The 21,923-nt window shown below is 41.1% G+C and overlaps 1 protein-coding gene across 1 annotated transcript in view; it reads right to left on the reverse strand.

Moving 5' to 3' along the window:
* Positions 1-20,951, reverse strand: part of nek11 (NIMA-related kinase 11) — a 331,369-nt gene extending 310,418 nt beyond the window's left edge. The window contains exon 1 of the mRNA XM_063069323.1: positions 20,788-20,951. Within this exon, the coding sequence (XP_062925393.1) occupies positions 20,788-20,951 (164 nt within the window). The remainder of the gene's footprint in view (positions 1-20,787) is intronic.
* Between the last annotated feature and the right edge of the window lie 972 nt (positions 20,952-21,923).

The raw sequence follows: 21,923 nt of genomic DNA on the forward strand, positions 1-21,923 counted from the left end.
GCTCTGTGTTGCATCTCGGTGGAATGAGTCTCTGGCTGAATGTACTCCTGTGCCAAACCAGTACATTATGTAGTGGATGGGAGACATTGACCAAGATGGCATGCAACTTAGACAGCATCCTCTTTTCAGACACCACCATCAGAGAGTCCAGTTCCATCCCCACAACATCACTGGCCTTACGAATGAGTTTGTTGATTCTGTTGGTGTGTGCTACCCTCAGCCTGCTGCCCCATTACACAACAGCAAACATGATAGCACTGGCCTCCACAGAAGTCCTCAAGTACTCTGAAACTTCATCCTCAGTAAAAGAGTTCAACATCTTCCCAACCACTGAAGTCAGGCTAATGGGCTGAAAATGTCCTTTCTTCTGCCTCCCTCCTTAAAGAGTTGGGCGACATTTGTAATTTTCCAAACCTCCACCATAATCTACCAATTATTAAAAGATCATTACTAATGCCTCCACAATCTCTATAGCTACCTCTTTCAGAACCCTGGTCCATTTGGTCCAAGTGGCTTATTTACCTTCAGATCATTCAGTTTCCCAAACATCTTTTCCTTAGTAATAGCAACTATGCTCACCTCTGTCCCTTGACTCTCTCAAACTTCTGACATACTGCTAGTGCCTTCCACAGTGAGGACTGATGCTAAATACTTACTAAGTTCGTCCACTATTTCTTTGTCCCCATTACTACCACTCCAGCATTATTTTTCAGTAGGCTGATACCAACTTTCACCTCTCTTTTATTCTGTAGAATCGTGTCTTTCTCAGAAAATAGAAAATGCAACTTTATTCAAACAGTGAAGGAAACAACGAGGCTAAAAGCCATAAACGCAACAGATTCTGCAGATGCTGGAGATCTTGAGTAAAACAACACACACACACACACACACACACACACACACACACACAGACTGCTTCACCAGAACTGATGAAGGGTCTCAGCTCAAAAAAATCAATTGCTTATTCTTCTCCATGGACGCTGTCTGACCTGTTGTATTCCTCCAGCATTTTGTGTGCATCAGACTACAAGCCAGTAAACTGAATGTCTGATATGGAAAAAATTTTCAAAGTAGGGCAGATTAAAAAAAATCAAGGTAATAAACAGAGTTTTGGTCCAAAACTTCAACTGTTCATTTCCCTCTAGAGATGCTACCTGACCTGCTGAGTTCCTCCAGCATTTTGTATGCATTGCTCCAGATTTCCAGTATCTGCAGAATCTCCCGTCAAAGACCATAAGACATGGAGCAGAATTAGGTCAATCAGCGCACGGAGTCTGTTCTGCCATTCCAGCATGGCTGGTCCCGGATCCCACCCAACCCCATACACCTGCCTTCTTGCCACATCTTTTGATGCCCTGACTGATCAGGAAACGATCAACTTCCACCTTAAATATACCCATGGACTTGGCCTCCACCACAGTCTGTGGCAGATCATTCCACAGATTCACTACTCTCTGGCTACCTCTGTTCTAAAAGGTCACCCCTCAATTCTGAGGCTGGATAGACATCAACTCTCACCTCTAGCTGAAGTTTCTGGGAATAGTTCACAAGGCGCAGGATAGGTATTTCCCACAGAGAAAGAAGTTCTCAAATGGCAGGGCTAGGTATCTGTGCCTGACAAAGGAAGTTCAGGACTGCATAAAAGCCAAGGAAAGGATTTATCAGGTAGCAAAAGTAAGTAGGAAGTCGGATGATTGGGAAGTTTTTAAAATCTAACAAAAGGCAACCAAAAAAAACTATAAGGGAATAGATTAAATATGAAGTGTGTGTGTGTGTGTGTGTGTGTGTGTGTGTTTGTGTGTGTGTGTTTGTGAGAGAGAGAGAGAGAGAGTGGGTGAGTGTTTATGTGCTAGCTACTAGCTACTCTGGCACAACATGGGGGAATGACAAGTTTAAGGGGAACACGAGGAGAAACTTCTTCACTCAGAGGGTCGTGAGAGTGTGGAGCGAGCTGCCAGCGCAAGTGGTGCATGCAAGCTCGATTTCAATGTTTAAGAGAAGTTTGGATAGGTACATGGATAGTAGGGGTATATGTTTCCAGTGCAGGTCGATTGAAGAAGGCAGTTTAAATGGTTTGGCATGGACTAGATGGGCCAAAGGGCCTGTTTCTATGCTGCACTTCTCTATGACTCTATAACAACACCTCATAGTTCTAGAGTCATACAGCACAGAAATGAGCCCCTCAGCTCACTACGTTCATGCTGAACATTAATCCACCTAATTTCATTTACCCCCTTTAGGTTCATAGCCTTCCATACCTCAGTGTCGGATAAGATTAAGAACTGGATACAAAATACATACAGAGTTTAATAAGTATTGTGAAAAGTTAATATGTATCATTAATGCAACATTAATGATACAACCATTTCTTGACAGAATCTAAGATGGAGATGAAAGGGCACACAGGAGCAAGATATACCAGCTAGTTGAGTGGTGTTGTAGCAACAACCTGGCACTCAGTGTCAGTAAGACCAAAGAACTGATTGTGGACTTCAGGAAGGGTAGGACAAGGGACCACAAACCAACCCTCATTGTGGGATCAGAAATGGAGAGGGTGAGCAATTTCAAGTTCAAGTTTCCGGGTGTCAATATCTCTGAGGACCTAACCTGGTCCCAACATATTGATATAGCTATAAAGAAGGCAAGACGGTTGCTATATTTCATTAGGAGATTGAGGAGACTTCCGATGATGCATGGTGGACTGGCTGCATCACCGTCTGGTATGGGGGTTACTGCACAGGATCAAAGTCGGCTGCAGAGAGTTGTAAAATTAGTCAATTCCATCATGGGTACCAGCTTCTGTTGTATCCAAGACATCTTCAAGGTGCAGTGCCTCAGAGAGGTGGCATCCATCTTTAAGGACCCCCCACCCAGGACGTGCCCCCTTCTTATTGTTACCATCAGCAGTCTGAAGGCACACACTCAGCAATTCAGGAACCGCTTCTTCCCCTCTGTCATTCGATTTCTAAATGGACATTGAACCCATGAACACTACCTCACTACTTTTTTTATTTCTGATTTTGAACTATTTATTTAATTTAACTATTTAATAACAGTGGCATACAGTATGTATGGGAGATAAAAAGGAGGAGCTTAGGAGGATTAATGGCACCTAATAGCAACTCCTTTGCTTGTATCTTCAGAAACAGCTCTCTGGTATTTCCATCTTTAATATCGCTATTTTTCCCTTTCAGGGTTCTTTTGAAGACCCTGACCTGGAGTTACACGCTGACTACGGTTCTTTGTGGGAATGGGACCCGCTCTCGGGGTTTCACAACTGGTCATTGTTCAGCATACCAAGGGCTCAGCCTAAGAGCTTCACCTGCCTTCAGAGGACCGAGATTTCGTGGCTCTGGAGGTGGGGGAAATCAGAGGTCGGTACCTCTGCGGGAGATCGGTATGTTGGAAGATCTCTGGCCATGTACCCAGAGACGCGAGATCTTTGGACACAGAGCTTGGAAAAAGCGACGCAACAGATTTTTAACATTGTAAACCAGAGAATTGTTTGTAATGTCTCCCCTCTCACTGTGAAACGGAGATATCTCTTTATCCCGCATTAGGGAGGGAGGTGGGGGAAGGGAGAGGGGGAGGGGGAGGGGGAGAGGGGGAGGGAGGGAGGGAGAGGGAGAGGGGGAGGGAGGGGGAGAGGGGGAGGGGGAGAGGGGGAGGGGGAGAGGGGGAGGGGGAGAGGGGGAGGGGGAGAGGGGGAGGGGGAGAGGGGGAGGGAGAGGGGGAGGGAGAGGGGGAGGGGGAGGGGGAGGGGGAGGGGGAGGGGGAGAGGGAGAGGGAGAGGGAGAGGGAGAGGGAGAGGGAGAGGGAGAGGGAGAGGGAGAGGGAGGGGGAGGGGGAGGGGGAGGGGGAGAGGGAGGGGGAGAGGGAGAGGGAGAGGGAGAGGGAGAGGGAGAGGGAGAGGGAGAGGGAGAGGGAGAGGGAGAGGGAGAGGGAGAGGGAGAGGGAGAGGGAGAGGGAGAGGGAGAGAGATCAAATACCAGGTGAACAAGTAGTCTTTGGGGTAACTGCAAGTCTGTGTCTTTGCTGTTGCTTTGCTCACGCTTGAGTGCTCGGTAGCGGGTGCTGATACTCTTTGTTTTGCCGGTGGGGGGAGGGGGGATCATTGATTGCTGCCACTTACGTGTGGGAGGGAGGGGAGCTGGGGGGGGACTTTTGGGGTTCTAACATTTGGGGGACACTCCTGTTTTCGTGGATGGTTGCGAACAAAAAGCATTTCAAGGTGTATATTGTATACATTCCTCTGACATTAAATGCACCTTTGAAACATATGTACATACTGTAAATCAGTTTTTTCCTCTATATATTATATTGCGCCTTGTAAGGCATGAAAATGCCCGACACAGGCCTCTTATGGTCTGAGTCGACGTTCCCTCCCCGTACTGCTGCGCAAAGTTAACAGATTTCACAACATACTGCAAGCCGGTGTTATTAAAACTGATTCAGAACTAATGCACATCTCCCTAGCAAGAGATTTCCCCCCTTGTTTTCAAGCTGCTGGGCAAGTATAATGTCATAAGTTGGCTATCAAATATCACTGCCACATGGACCACCTTGGAACCAAATGCACCGAGGTGTTTATAATGTTAACCGGGAAGGGGGTGAGGTAGGTGCAGACGTCTGTGGAGGACTGCTTGAGCTTGTCACAGATATCTGCCAACAACACATACCCATCTGAGAGCAGAGCCACAGCTGTTCACTGCTTCAAACATTATGATAACTACATAAGTGGAGTGATTAGTCAAGGAATTGTTTTTAAAATTCCTGGTAATATTATAACACATACAGAAGTGCATTTTATTTGTGTGTAACTGCATGGGCATTTTCTCAGCTGAATAAAGACCACAAAACACAGGAGCAGAATCAGGCCATTTGGCCCATCAGGTCTGCTCCACCATTCAATCATGGTTTTGGTTTTCAATGAAATTATCCCATTCACTGTCACAAAACAACAAATTTCACATCATACAAGTCAGTGATAAAAGATCTGAATCTGATTCTACTAAAGTTGGGAGTCCTGGTTCTCCTGGTATATTGTCTCCTCAAAGGACAATTCTATCATTCCCGGAATCAATGTAGTGAAGCTCTGTTGAACTCCTCTGTCAGAACAACCATTAGACATAGCAGAGGCCATTCAGCCCATTGAGTCTACTTCGCTATTTGATCTTGCCTGATTTATTTTCTCTGTCAATCCCATTCTCCTGTCTTGTCTCCATAACCTTTGATGCGCTTATTAATCCAGAGCCAAACAATTGTTGCATTAAATATACACAGTGATTGGCCTCCACAGTTGTGTATGGCAATGAATTCCACAGATTCATTATTCTCTAGCTCAAGAAATTCTACCTCAAAAGAAATTTCAGCTATGTTCTACATACATTTTCATGAGGGATAGATGGAAAAATTAGAGAGTAGAATGGAGAGAGTAAAACAGAGCAGACATGTAAGAACATATGCTGCATTGACAGATTGTTAACACAAGTTAGAACCAAGCTGATTGCTGAAACATCAGAGAGAATATCAAAGAGTAGGTAAAGGCCAAGTATGACAGAAAGTTGGCAATAAGCACAACCGGGAATCCAAAAATATTCCATAAGCATACAAAGAGGCAAAAGTTTATAAAAGGGAGATGGGGGCAAAGAAACTCTACCCACGGAGGAAAGGGTACTGAACACTTCAGTCTTTACCGAGGAGAAAGATGTTGCTGGTGGCTCAGGAAAGAAAAGTGTGGTCGAGATTCTGTATGGGCTAAAAGTTGATACAGAGGAAGTACTTGAAAGGCTATAAAAAACTTAAGAAGGTACAGATGAGATCCCCTCAGCAACCTGGGATGAAACTCACAGGGGCCTTGGCCATAGTATTCACACATCAGAGGATAAGATCATAAGACCACAAGATAGGAGCAGAAGTAGGCCATTTGGCGCAATAAGTCTGCTCCACCATTCAATCATGGGCTGATCCAATTCTTCCAGTCATTCCCACTCCCCTACCTTCTCCCCATACTCTTTGATGTCCTAACCAATCAAGAACCTATCCATCTCTGCCTTAAATGCACCCAATAATTTGGCCTCCACAGCCGCTCGTGGCAACAAATCCCACACATTTACCAACCTGTGACTAATGTCTCCGCATCTCTGTTCTAAATGGACGCCCTTCAATCTTGAAGTCATGCCCTCTTTTCCTAAACTCCCCTACCATGGGAAATAACTTTGCCATATCTAATCCATTCAGTCTTTTTAACATTCGGAATATTTCTATGAGATCCCCCCTCATTCTCCTGAACTCCAGGGAATACAGCCCAAGAGCTGCCAGACGTTCCTCATACGGTAACCCTTTCATTCCTGGGATCATTTTCATGAATCTTCTCTGAACCCTCACCAGGATTAAGGACTGGTGCATCAGGGATAGAAACCTGCAAATGTTACACTTCAGTTCAGAAAAAGTTGTGAAGATAAAAACCCAGTAACTATAAAAGAGTCGATTTAAGTTTGGTCAGGGTGAAATTCAATTCGTTACATGGGCAAATATGGATCGATTAGAGAAAACCAGCATGAATATAGCAAAAGCAAAATTGTGTCTTATGAACATAACTTTTTAATGAAGTAATAGAGTTAATGGGAGAAATGTGATTGACGTGATACATTGGAACATCCAATTTTGAATAGGCTATTCATTAAGACTGAAGGCTGCAAGATAAAGGGGACTCTAACCGCATGGATAGAAAGATTAGCTTAACCCTAACCTCATTTGTCACATGTACATCAAAATGTATTGTGAAATGTGTTAGTTGCATCAAATCAATGAGAGAGGATTTTGCTGGACAGCCCACAGGTTTCGCCATGCTTCCAGTACTGTGCAAAAGTCTTAGGCACATGTAAAAAAAATTCTGTGAAGCAAAGATGCTTTCAAAAATAAAGACATGAAAAGTTCCTAAACATCAAAAAATTATATAAAGAGCACTGAACAGTAAAAAACTAAATCAAATCAATATTTGGTGTGACCATCCTTTGCCTTTAAAACTGCATCAATTCTCTTAAATCAGCGGTCCCCAACTACCGGGCCGCAGAGCATGTGCTACCAGGTCGTGAGGAAACGATACGAGTCAGCTGCACCTTTCCTCATTCCCTGTCACGCACTGTTGAACTTGAACATAGGGTTGCCAACTGTCCCGTATTAGCCGGGACATCCCGTATATTGGGCTAAATTGGTTTGTCCCGTACGGGACCGCTCTTGTCCCGTATTTCCCCCCCGCTAAGGTAGAACATTCCTATGAAACCTTTCGTGCCGAAATGGCATAAAGCGAAGAAGCAATTACCATTAATTTATATGGGAAAAATTTTGAGTGTTCCCAGACCCAAAAAATAACCTACCAAATCATACCAAATAACACATAAAACCAAAAATAAATAACACTAACATATAGTAAAAGCAGGAATTATATGATAAATACACAGCATAGTTGGGAAGATGAAGGCAAAACCGATTTGTGGGGGAAAAAAGAAAAATCGGCATGTACACGCATGCGCACATCACACGCGCACGTCACACATGCGCACACAGGTGCCCACGCAAGGCTTCATGGTCATGGTAGTCTTTCCTGGGGTAAAGTGTCCCGTATTTGACTGCTATTTTTGTCCCTTATTTGGGACTGAGAAAGTAGGCAACCCTAACTGTAAAAGATATGTTGAGGTGAGTTTAACTCTACTTGAACACTCCCCCTCCCGGGTCAGCCAGTCCGCAAGAATATTGTCAATATTAAACCAGTCCGCGGTGCAAAAAAGGTTGTGGACCCCTGTCTTAGATACACCGACATGCAGTTTTATAGGAAAATCAGCCGGTAGGAGAACTTGTCACAGCTCTCACTTGTTTCTATCTCTCCAGGTAATCTCAGACAGTCTCGATAATGTTGAGATCAGGGCTCCATGGAGACCATACCATCTGAAAACATACAAAAGAATCTAGGGTGCCTAAGACTTTTGCACAATATTGTAGCAGACGCACAACTCACCCTAACCCTAACCATACGGTCTTTGGAATGTGGGAAGAAACCCATGCGATCACAGAGAGAACATACAAACTCCTTACAAGCAGCAACTGGAATTGAACCTCGATTAGTGAAAGCTGGTGCTGTAAAGTGATGTGCTAACCACTACTCTACCGTGCTGTCCCACAAACATTGGCTTAGTACAGGAAACAGTAGCAAAAGACTGATTACAGAACTCCCCCAAGATGGGCATTGGGACTACTGCTTTTCTTAAACAAATCAGTGACTGGATTTGGGTGCACGGAGTAATTTCCAAATTTCCCTTGTGTGCAAAAGTCTTGAAAGAGTAGTGATCAGCGTGGAAGAAAGCAATATATTTTAAGGATATTCAAACAGATGGTGGAACAGGTAAGTAGCAGATGCAAGTTAATGTTGAGAAATCACAACATGCTACATTTCAGTAGGAACAATGAGAAGACACAACATAAGCTAAAGGACACTATTCTAAAAGGACTACAGAACAAAAACCTCAGGGAGTACATTTGCATAAATTGTTGAAAGTGTCAGGGCAGAATGAGAAAACACCCTTAATGAAGGCAATAGTCCTAGCACTGACCATTGAGGAACTCCAAAATCAACATTTGTCTTTCTGTTCCTTGACCAATCTTCTATTCATGCTGCTACTGAACCCCGAGCTTTACAAGTAGAGGCATAGAAGCGTAAGAGCACAAAGTTGTAATGAGTTATTGATAAAGCATTGATTCAGCCTCAGTTGGAGTATCTTCAATACATCATAGTCCAAATATCCTCAATGCAGCCTCCATATCATCATACTTGGATTCCTTGACTCTATCACCTTCCCCAAGTCATTGAAGTAAATAAGAAATAAGACCAAGGACTGATCTATGGGGCACTCCCTACTTACATTCTTAAGGTTGATTTATACTTGTGTGTACTAGCTTACGCCATAGCCTACGCAAGTGGGCTACACCGTTGTGAGCATTTATACTTGTGCGCTGGTGTGTCTGCAATTCACTGCCAAAACGCTAGTTGGCAGCAGGGTTTCTATGCCACTGTGTTGAGTTTCTTCGTGCTTGTCCAGCCACTGAGATACATGGACGAGGAAATGCATTTCAAATATTTTCGGATGTCAGCAGGTAGATTTGACGATTTGGTTCATCGTCTCCAACCATTTATTTCGCATCAGTGTACACACAGTATACTCAGAGACTGGCAATCACCATTCGAGTTTCAGCTTCAGGTGGAAGTCAACAGGCTGTAGCAGCTAGCTACAAACTGGCATCAAGCACAGGGTCCTCCATAATTTCGGAGGTCTGTAAAGCTTTATGGAAAGCATTGCAGCCAGAGTTCCTTCCCTGCCCTTAGTTGCCCAATGGGAAGCTATTGCAGCGTAGGAGGAAATGCGATGCTACCAAGCGGACCAATCACAGTTGCTTCAGTGTGCGTCGCCACGACGCGTAGTTCCATTTTGGGAGAGGTGCACATTAGGCTATGGTGTAGGGTTCGGCGTAGAGTACAGCTTAGGGTACGCGGCTACGCCGTACCTACGGCATACATTTGACGCACAAATATAAATCAGCCTTCACTGTCTGAAAGGACCCACCCATTTGGACTGTCTTAAATGTAATATACATTTAGCAACCCAGGTGAACATACTTCCTCCAACTTTGTGAACTTGTGCCTTTTATATTCACTTCTCCTGGAAATTCAAATACACTATATCTACAGGTTACGCTCCATCAATTCCTGTAAGAACTCCAGCAAATTTGTCAGGTACAATTCCCTTTTATAAAGTGGCCACTACTTAGTTTAGTTTGAATTGCATTAAATGTATCTAAATGGCTAATTATCTCTTTCCCAAGAGTTGACTCCAGCATCTTCTCAATAACTAATGTTTAACCAACTACAGTTTCCGGTTTATCATGTCTTCCTTCTTTCTTGAAGATATATTTTGGACTACCCATTCTGCTCTGTATTTAATATTTCAGTAATATTTGAATACTATTATAAATATATTGTTTGTTGTTTACATAATTGGGTTATAAATGACATGTCATTACACCGCTACGTCATACATATGCTCCTCACTTGAAGTAAAAACAAAGTTAGACTTGCATTCCCAGCTCCCATATTTTCCTTTCAATTAGTTTTATGTTTTGGAATTACTAAACATAACAGTGGTGATGAGGATGGTTTAAACAAAGCCAACATGACTACTATCTGTTGAAGCACAGCGAGATTTAAGTTAAAAAAAAAGCTCAGCGAGACGTTCAAGTTTTTAAAAATGCAGCAAGACGTTCAAGTTTTTTTAAAAAACTACAGCAAGATGTTTGAGTTAATAAAAAGGCAGAAAACAAAAGAGTGCAAAACTTCATAAACAGTAAGCACCAGGTGATGATAATCATTAACAAAAAAGGAGCAGAAGTGGCTAGCTACATTGGAAAGATAGACACATTTGATTGCACAGAAGATAACTGGTAGCTAATATATGGAAAAAATTAAGAAAATTTTTGAAGCAAATGAAAGAACCAATGAGAAATGAATGCCTGTTTTGCTGAGTGCATTGCATTTAAAGACATGCAGTTTGCTTAGGAGTTTGACTGCTTCAACCAAACCAGCCATATTGTGAAAGTATTGTGGGGTCGTTTAGAATCAAGACCATTGTTAATTGCAGAATGTTTTAGATTTCATAAGCGCAATCAAAAGAAAGGGGAGTTAATTTCAACCTGTGTGGTGAATGAAGAATTTGTCTAAGCATTGTCAGTTTGGTAATGGGCTTAATGATGCACTGATAGATCGGTCAGATTGTGCAATCTTACAAAAAACATGCAAAATGGCTGCTAACTGAAGCATAACTTACATTCAAAAGAGCAATTGGAATAGCTGGGTGTATCAATGGAAACAGCAGACAGAGATGCAATTGAGTTAGAGTCAGGAATGAAAGTGAGCGTGAACAAAATTGCCATGTGAAACCCAGATTAATTAAACCCAAAAGATGTAATGTTAGAAATCTCAACCTGTGGAAGGATGAAAACGAGGTTTACTGAATTATATTTTTTAAAAAGGAGAGAACTTGGGGGAAAAAAACTTCGCGAGAATGAGGCATGGCTGACGCAGGCAGGCAAGCAAGAGAAACATGGAAAACTATTATAAACTAGATATAAACTGTTAAAAGTGGAATTACTGGTGAACATCTCTACCCTACTTGCTTGAAAAACTCAGAATGAAACCCCTGGAGGAGAGACGATTACCATAATAGATTTATTGAAGCTGCAGTGATAACAAGCAGCAACTATAATGAGACAATATCGGCAGAAACGACTGTCTAAGGTCTCTACTGTGTAACCAGGAATTAATTCTGTTAAATTACACCAAGGGGTTGGGTTTAGTGAGTTAAAACTTTACTGTTCTGTGTGTATAATTTGTATGCGAATTAAGTTGAGTAGTGTTGTAATGGAGAAGTGTTTGGAAATGACAATGCAATATTGAGTTATTTTGAAATAGAAAATAGAATATGTATAAAAATGTATGAATTGTAATTCTGTTATACAAAAAAAAAACCTGACCTGTATATTAGCTTTGTTAATCAGCTTTCCATGGATGATCAACTATTTCATCCAACGAACCAAGAATCAAGATGGCAAGCCACCCAAGATCGAAGAACCAGCACAGGAACACACACACACATACATACACACACATATATATACACATCTATATATACATACATATATATATATACACACACACACACACATATATATACATATATATATATATATATATATATATATATATATATGTGTGTGTGTGTGTGTGTGTGTGTGTGTGTATATACATATATATATATATATATATATAATTTTTGAAGTTCAATTTGTAGACATACTGACTGAAACTGAAGTTAACCATAATACTTAAGAATAGGAATTCAATTAGCTTTCTAACTAACTAGGGATAAGTAAAAAGGAAAGGTTAGTCTGTAAACCTTTAAATAGGGAGTAATGATTTAAATAGTTAGAGAAATTGCAGCAATAAAGGTTATTCTAATGAATCTCACTAATTCTAACTAAACAGGAATTAGGTTTTCATTTGATATCTAAGATTTGGAAACTAATCAAAATATTGGAATTTTGAATTGTTCTTATTCATGTAAATATTTTGTATATATTGCTTTTTTTTTTATAAACAAATTTACCTCCAGAGTGTGTGTTTTTTATTCACTGTCTCTTTCCAATACCTTGGGCATCTGATGGCCTACTAGCAACTAATGTAATACTACGTAATTTTTCTCATAAAGCGTGCAGCAACCAATCACACAAGACAAGACCAGTGCTACACAGGTGTTACAAGTGTCTAACAGAACCCACCTGGCCGAACTTTCGAGTTTCAGAGAACTTTAGAGTCATATACTTTGATAATAAATGAAGCTTTGAACAAATTGTGCTACTTTTGTTGCAGGGACCACACATAGCAGATAAATGAAAATTTAAAGGTGAAACTTGCAGAAAATGCAGCTCAGTGGGACACGTACAAAGAGCATGATGGGCAGACAAAAATAAATGGACTGTACAGGGAAGAAGTAAAGATAAAAAGTCAAGCTGCAGTTTCAAAAAGAGCACTAGTCCACGTGCTATTGATGAAAATTCTGATAATGATGAGAGAGACACAGGATAGCCTTAAGATTTACAGCGTGAAAGCTAACAAGAGACAAACAATATGGTTTACAGAAGTTAACAGCAAATTAATAAAAATGGAATTGGACACTTGTCTAGCTGTTTCAGCCATTCCACAAAATGAGTTTGACTGACCTTTCAAAAATACTGAGCTAAAGCCTGTAATTATCCAACAAAGAACTTGTGCTGAAGAAAAGATAACTCCTGTGAGAATGATATTCGTAACAGTGAAATACAACCAACAAGCCACGTTGTGCTATGTGTGTGGTTAAAAAAAAAGGGAGGGCCAGCTTTGTGGACTCATCAGTGGCCGAGACAACTACAACTTGATTGGAGATCCATCCACCATTTGCATGCCACATCCATTGCAAGAGAGTCAACTGAAAGTGAATTAAGAAAGGTACTAGATGGTGCCACAGTGGTGTTTAAGGATGGCACTGGAAAACTCAAACATATCAAGGGTAAACTTATGTTAAGTGAAACTGTGACACCCAAGTTTTACAAAGTCCAGTTCCTTATACCACCCATGATAAAGTAGTCAATGAGCTAGATTGCACGGTGGCTGAAGGAATTCTTTCCAAGGTAGAGTAGAGCCCATGAACAACGCCAGTGGTCCCAGCAGCCAAGAAGAATGGGTCTGTCAGGATCTGTGGTGATTTTAAAGTCACCATCACTGGAAGTAGTTGAATACCTTCTATCCAGGATAGATATCTTTGCAAACCTTTCTGGAGGAAAACACTTCAGTAAAGTGGACTTAACTGAGGGCTCCCTACAGATGGAGTTGGAAGAAGAGTCCAAAGTATTTCTCATGCTAACCACTCACAAAGGACTTCATGGCTATAACTGGCTTACCTTTGGAGCAGCATCTGCACCTGCACTCTAGCAGAAAGCTATGGACCAGGTGCTACAAGGCTGCCCAGGCACTCAGTGTTATCTGGATGACATCATTGTTACCAGTGAGGATGATAAGGAACATCTTCAAAATCTCAAGACAGTGTTAAAAAGATTCATGCAGTGGTGGATGCCCCAAGGCCAAAATATGTGTCACAGTTGCAGTCCTTTTCAGTGTTTGTCAATTACTATAACAGGTTCCTGCCAAACCCGGCTACTGTGCTTCACCCCTTGAACTCATTACTACAGATCAGGAAGAAATGGCAAGTGTGAGGTGACTTTCCAAGAGACAAAGGAAATGGTGATGTCAGACACTGCACTCAGACATTGTGATCCACGTCGTCCAGTGGAGCTTGTCATGCACGGTTCAGAATGCCAACACATCCAGAAAAAAGGTCTTCAGAGCTGTCAGAACCACTTCCTGCTGTCCAGAGTACATCATATGTACGTGTCTCACTTATAGTAAGAACTCATATTCCTGGCTTCCTTGCTTTTATGTTTTGGAGTTACAAAGCCTAACACTAATAAAATGCTGAAGTTCTTCAAAGATTCAAACAATACTTCTACTATGTTGGCAGCCATCTCCTTGGATGTAGGCCTTCTGGTCCTGGCAACTTGTCTACTTTCAGTCTTGTTACTGTTTCCATAGCTTTATCTTTCATGATGGACCTTGTTTCAATTTCTTCTTCACATCTGAAAATAGACCATGTTTTACCCTCCTAATGTTTACATTTATTTGTTCCATGAAAACTTATGCAAAATACTTGTTTCAATTACTTGGCATTTCCTTATTTCCTGTTTTTCATTCCTTGACCTCCCTCACCAAGGATCCCACATTAACTTAAGCTACACTTTTTGTTTTCCCATAGCAGCTCACACTGTTTGCTTAGATTTTGTATAATTCATTTTCTCTTTCTTTATTAGCTTTATAATCCTTAACGGCTGGTTTGTGGAAAAACACCACTCCTCTGATCTCCCACAAACTTCTTGTCAAACTTTATGCTGTAGTTTTGATTTCATGTTGCACAGGGAAGAACTTACAGCGTTGTGAAGAAAGAGTAAGGGAATAGGAGCAAGTAACTAGAAATAAACTTGATGAACGGCCTCTTTCTGTGCTGCATTCTTTTGCTATTCTATGAAGAAAAGTGCTCATATTACGTTTGCGTTTTCTTGCCAATCATATTAAATGTACAGTACAAAAGTCTAGGCTCCATATATATAGCTAGGGTGCTTAGGTCTTTTGTACAGTACTGTATGGTGGTTTAAATAGGAAGGTGGTTGGGAAACAGAAATAGGAGTACATTGAAAAATGCCCCTCCCTTCATAAAGTCCAATTCATCGTCCTTCCCTCTCATCAAAGTATTATGCCATTCCTATGCAGAGACATTTGGTTCTCAAACAAAAGATTGTTCTGTGGGCCTCTAAGTAGCTGGCGTAATAAATGCCAAGCCTAGCTTTAATCATAAAGGGGGTGCAACAGCAAATGATTTAATTGTAATATTGCGTGGCTTCCTCCCACTTTCTCCCTTCAAAGCATCATCCAACAGAGCACAGTAATGAAAAGCAAACAGAAATTACTTCTACAACATTATCACATTTAGCAAATGTCACTTATTTAATCGAAACAAAGTTAGATCACAAATGTTTGTGAGAAACACATGGCAACCGCACTAACAAAATTAACACATCACAACAAGGAATCTGAAACTTCCTACTCATTACATCTGTTCAAATCTTGGAAGTACTTCAAGCATTTATATATTTTAAAAATCTTACACAAATTTAGCAACTTTCTAAGCAGAGTTTAATTTTTTTTTTAAGTATACTATTTTTTTCTTCTTTGTCATATAGTTTGCAGGTACCTCGGGAACAGGGTCCTTAAGGCTTCAATCACCACAAGTCACAAGAGGCCAAGCAAGAACTCTTCAGTTCTGTGTAAAAATGTTCTCACTCAGGTCAGTTTCTGATCTCCTGGTTACTTTTTCACACAGAGGGTTGTGGTTCTGTGAAATGCTCTGCCTGAGAAGGCAGTGGAGGCCAATTCTCTGAATTCTTTCAAAAAAGCGTTAGATAGAGCTCTTAAAGATAGCGGGGTGAAGGGATATGGGGAGAAGGCAGGAAAAGGGTGATGATCGTGGTTGATCAGCCATGATCACAGTGAATGGTGGTGCTGGCTCGAAGGGCTGAATGGCCTACTCCTGCACCTATTGACTACTGTCTATTAAAAGCAGCTACACTCACTGCAGTTCCTCGCACTCCTGCTGCAAAACAAACTGCTCTGTCCTCCCCCAGGCTCTTTGACCTGAAAAATGAACTCTGTTTCTGTTATGTGTGCATAATAAAGAACTTCAGTTCCCAGTGGGCAATGTGAGGGGTTCACCCGGAAACGGAAGCTATGGGGGTGACCTGGTTGTTACTCGTGCAGGGTTGAACAGCAGCTCAGAAGCAAAATGTTCTAAAGTAAATCCACACTAAGTTTGTATTTATTAAGAACAAACATATCATTTTCTTTAAGGCTGGGCTGCTGAATGCTTTCAGCATTTTCTAGATACAGCACAGAATTTGGCCATTCACAAGTCCATAATGACCCATTTCCACTCATCATATTTACATTCTCCCTTCCTTATCCGCCATCCTTCATTTTTATCACTTTGCACAATCCAACATTCCTTGACAAATGGCTGGAATTAACCTGTAGAATAGCAATAATTCTATTACCGGATGCTCATAAAATCTCAAATCCTAAATTAAATTCTTACATTACTGTTACTAGAAAGGCTATAAATGGCAATTATCTATTCCAAAGACAAATAAGTCACCATTGAAACTGTACGAAATAAACCATCACAGCAGTCCACACAGATATTTCTTCCTGTGACCATATATCACGTACAGAAAAGGAGAACAGGACTGATGTAAATATTTTTTTTTAAGTTCTACTATTGATGAATATACTTCACCAACTGGTAAATAGCTGTTTGTGAGGGATGTTGGGGGTGGGGAGGCACAGACGTTATGCTGTAATCAGAAGTGTGACAGAATTTATTTGTTTATGCAAGTCAGGGTGCAGGGGATGGGGAAAGGCTGCTGTTGGGATGGAGAAAGAGAACTCCTAGTGATCCTGCACCTGGTGACACATGCTACTGGGAGTGCCTGCGTGAACGCTGGGGAGAACAGGACAGCTTGGACCTTTATATTGTGGCGAGCATTTGGTCCATAATGGAAGCTCGTTAACTCAACAACCATTTTATTGTGATAAAACACTAAACAGACAGGCACCATGACCCAGAGAGTGAACCCAACGAGTCTCATGCAGATGGGGCGGTGGGGGGGGGACTGTCACACACCCCGGTTACAGTTAGGGTGACCCACAAAATACACAAGCAAATAACTGTGTATAACCCAAGCTAAATTGTGACAATAAACAAACTGGAACCTCCCACCATAATCCCACAAAAGTATTTTAACCCAAGAACAATAAACAGTCCTGGTCATTAGAAATGGAGGGGCGGCTGTCAACAATGCACCCCCCCCCAAACTGTCACAATATCTTTACATAGTGAGGCAGACCGCCAATAGAATGATAATGCATCACAGCATTCCCTCGTCACACAACAACAGGTTCATGAGAAGAGAAGGTAGGAAAACAGTTTGCAGCTTACCAGAGATCTCTATCTGCACCATTTAGAGGCATCGAGTCATGAGTTACTCCAACTTAGAGACAGGCCCGTCGGCCCATCTAGCATGTGACAAATTGTTATTCTACCTCTTGACCTGCACCTGGACCATATCCTTCCCGTCTATGTACTTATCCAAGCCTCTCTTAAATGTTGCAATCAAACTTGCATCCACCACTTCCACTGGCAACTCATTCTACACTCACAGCATCCTCTGACCGAAGACCCCCCCATGTTCCCCTTTAACCCCCTAACCTATGACTTCTAGTAACACACACAAAATGGTGGAGGAACTCAGCCGGCCAGGCGGCATCTATGGAAAAAAAAGTACAGTCAACGTTTTGACCCGAAATGTCGACTTGTACTTTTTTCCATAGATGCAGCCTGGCCTGCAGAGTTCCTCCAGCATTTAGTGTGTGTTGCTCGGATTCCCAGCATCTGGAGATTTTCTCTTGCTTGTGCTATGACCTCCAGTTCTAGTTTCATCCAACCTCAGTGGAAAAAACCTGTTTGTATTCACCCTATCTACACCCCTCATAATTTTGTTAACCTCTGTCAAATCTCCCTTCATTGTCCTAGGCTCCAGGGAATAAAGTCCAAACCTATTCAAACTTTCCCTATAACTCAGGTCCTCAAGTTCAAGCTTAATTATCATTCAATCATGTATGAACACAGTCAAACAAAACAGTGGTCCATTTGACTATACAGTATTCATCTACAGCCAAACAAGCCCTGGCAAAATCCTTGTGAATTTTCTCTGTACTCTTTCAGTCTGATTGATAATATTCCTGGAGGTGACCAGAGTTTCACACAATCCTCCAAATTTGGCCTCACCAAAGTGTAAAACAACTTCAACACAACACCCCAACTTCTGTACTCAAAACATTGATTTATGAAAGCCAAAGTGTCAAAAGTTTTTATTACAACCTATCTTCCTGTGATGCTACTTTCAAGGAATTATGGATCTCTATTCCCAGATTCCTCTGTTCTACTGCACTCCTCAGTGACCTACTGTTCACTATGTTAAATCCTATCCTAACTTGTAAACCCAAAGAGCAACATCTCACACTTATCTGTATTAAATTCCACCTGCCATTTTTCAGCCTATTTTTCCAACTGCTCCAGATCCCATTATAAGCTTCGATAGACTTCCTCACTGTCCACTACACCCCCAATCTCAGTATCATCTGCAAATTTGCTTACCCTGTTTGCAACATTATCATCCAAGTCATGATGATATACAACAATGAACCTAGCACTGATCCCTATTGCACACCACCAGGCCTCCAGTCAGAGAGACAATCGTCTACGACCACTTTATAGCTTCTCCTGTAAAGTCAGTGTTGAATCCAGTTTACTTCTTCATCCCGAATGCCAAGCAACTGAACCTTTTTGACCACCCTCCCATGCAGGACTTTGTCAAAGGCCTTGTTAAACATTTTTTTTCATCAACTTTCCTAGTAACCTCCTTCAAAAACTCTACAAGATTGATTATTTCTTTAAAATCAAAAAAGGATTTGCTTCTTTCAAATATAACACAAGGAAGTAAAAACAAAAAATTTCAACTAATTGCTCTCGGCTCTACACTGGCTAAATTCCAGACCAATTATTTAAAATCCTCAATTATTACTTCAGGAGGAACATCACTGTGCTTTTGTAATTTTGGATTATGTTACATTCCGGAATTAAGATGCAGTTGAGATATGCACTTCCTGCAATTTAATTTTCAGAAGACAACATTCAAGTGTTTTCCCTCAGATTGATTTTAGCACATCTTTAAAAATCCTTTGAGGCATGAGGGGTTCATAGATCTCTGAAGATCTATCCTGGGACAACATATTGATGCAATTACGAAGAAGGCACGCCAGCGGCCATATTTTATTAGGAGTTTGAAGAGGTTTGCAAAGACTAGCACATTTCTGCAGAGTTACCATTCTAACTAGTTTGGAGGCACCAATGCACAGGATTGTGAAAAGCTGCAGAAGGTTATAAACTTAGCCAGCTCCATGATGGTCATTAGCCTCCCCACCATTAAGAACATCTTGAAAAGGCGATGCCTCAAAAAGGCAGCATCCTTCCTTGAGGACCCGCATCACCCAGAGCATGTCCTCTTCTCATTGCTACCATCTGGGTGGAGGTACAGGAGCCTGAAGACACACACTCAGCCTCTTCCCCTCCACTATTAGATTTCCTAACAGTCCATGAACACTACCTCACTATTCTGCTCTTTTCTTGCATTACTTGTTTATTCTTTACATATTTCTTACTGTAACTTATAGTAATATCATTTGTATTGCGCAGTACTGTTGCTGAAAAACAAATCACACGACCTATGTCACTGATAGTAAACCTGATTCTGATTCTAAAACATAACTAGGTGACAGCTACAGAACCACTATTCAGTGCAGTTATACTCGATTAACATACTTCAAAAGAGGGTCAGAGGTACAAAGGGTTAGTTACTTTAAGTTACTAGGTGTTATTATTTCACAGGAACTGTCCTGGACCCAGCACGTAAATGCATTTGCAAACTAAGCACGGCAGCACCGCCATTTCCTTTGGAGTCTAAGAAGATTTGGCATAAAATCAAAAACTCTGACAAACTTTTTTTAGATGTGTAGCTATTTGTGTATTGACTGGGCTGCATCCCAGCCTGATAGGGAAACACCAATGCCTTTGAACAGAAAGTCCTACAAAAGGTAGTGGATTTGGCCCAGTAGATCGTGGAGAAAGCCGTCCCAATCGCTGAGCACTTCTACATGAACCACTGTTGTAGGAAAACACCATCCATCATCAAAATCCTCACCAACCAGGCCATGCTCTTTTCCTGTTACTGCCATCAGGTAGAAGATACAAGAGCCTCAGGACTCACAGTAGCAGGTTCAAGAACAGTTACAACCCTTCAACCATCAGGCTCTTGAACAAAGGCAGTTAACTCGCCCGCCCATCCATTGTGACGGTTCCCACAACCAATGATCACACTTTAAGGACTCTTAATCTTGTTATTTCATGCTCTTGTTATTCATTTATATTTGCATTTACACAGTTTGTTGTCTTCTGTACTCTACCTGATCTTTCATTGATCCTATAGATTTCGTTAAGCATGCCCGCAGGAAAATGAATCTCAGGGTTATATATGGTGAAATACAGTACATGTACTTTAAAAATAAAATTTACTTTGAACTTGAACTTTAGGAACAGCTTCTTTTCCTCCATCAGCAGATTTCTGAACGGACCATGAACACTACCTCGCTTTTTGCACTATTTATTTTTCATATACATTTCCCATTTTAAATTATAGTAACTTTTTATGAATTGCCACAAAACAGCAAATTTTATAACATATATTACTGATAATAAAACTGATTCTGATTAAATTATGGGATATAGAAGGTCAGGTAGCAGTATCCTTTTACTCCAGTGCTATGCAACACCCATAACATATAATCAATCCTTTGAAGTAGTAGATATAATTAAAGATCAGATCCTATTACCACATTAAATTTTAATGCACTAAATTTCAACTTACAGCTCTTCTTTTGTGCATTTCTTATCCAGTACAAGGTAAACCATTCCAAAGCTTCCTCTGCCAAGTCTTTCTTTAATCAGATATCTTTTGGCAATCAGGGACCCAACGGAGCCTATTTTTAAAGTGTTCACAACAGCTTTTCCAGCTTCTTTGAATTTTGGCATGTTTCTTTTCTCACAAATACCGACAGACTTTGTCAAGGATTTGTTCTTCCTAATTTCCAAGGTGAAGAGTCTCCCAAATGATAGCAGTGTTGACCAATGATCCTGAAGTAACAAAGCTTTAAGTGAACCTGAAAATGAACATAATTCTCAAATTAGCGGTACAACAATGCAAATTTGACTGAGCTAAGAATTATTACAAATTGTAACCAAGAAACCCATGAGAGAAACTATTGAATAAGAAGAAGCTGAATGTCAATTACTTTATCAGTACTTGTCACCAATTAACAAGCAGCAAAAGAATTAGTGTGTTACAATAGATTTTCTGCCTTAGTTTGACATATTCACTGAGTTTCAAATAAGAATTGCAGTAATTCATTGCAGATCTTTACAGGATATCCCAAAGTACTCTACAGTCAACTAAAGATACTTGAAACATGGTAATTAATGTAAGAATCACAGCAGCCAATTTACACTCAACATACTTCGATTAACAGCAATATAGTAATTGCCATGTAATCATTTTCAGTTAATTGAGAGATAAGTATCAGCCCGGACACCAGAGAAAATACTATTCCTTTTGTAAAAGACTACATTGTCCTGGGTATGACTCCAAACTGCAACCGGTGATGAGGCTCTGATTGGAGACTTTCAGAGCTTTGGGGAAAGTGGAGTTACCCCTTAGTCATTCATTGCTCCCAGGGCCGCTCTGACCCGGAACGGTAGCACCTGCAAAGGGTTCCTGCTCAGGATATGAGCAAAGGCCAACGGCAGATCCGGCAGGTTCAGTAACTGAACTTATGACGGAGAAGGCGGATGAGCTAGGACCTCAAATGTCAACGGCTATAGTACAGGCGGTTGAACATTTGGGAAGAGAAATAGCGATTTCTTTAGTTCGCCCAACAATAGGCAATAGCAAACCACAATTGCTAGATACTAGGTTTCTTAGAATCTATTTGCAAAGAAAACTATGGT

The sequence above is a fragment of the Mobula hypostoma genome, chromosome 17 (assembly GCF_963921235.1).
Source record: "Mobula hypostoma chromosome 17, sMobHyp1.1, whole genome shotgun sequence".
NCBI classification, from domain to species: Eukaryota; Metazoa; Chordata; class Chondrichthyes; order Myliobatiformes; family Myliobatidae; genus Mobula; species Mobula hypostoma.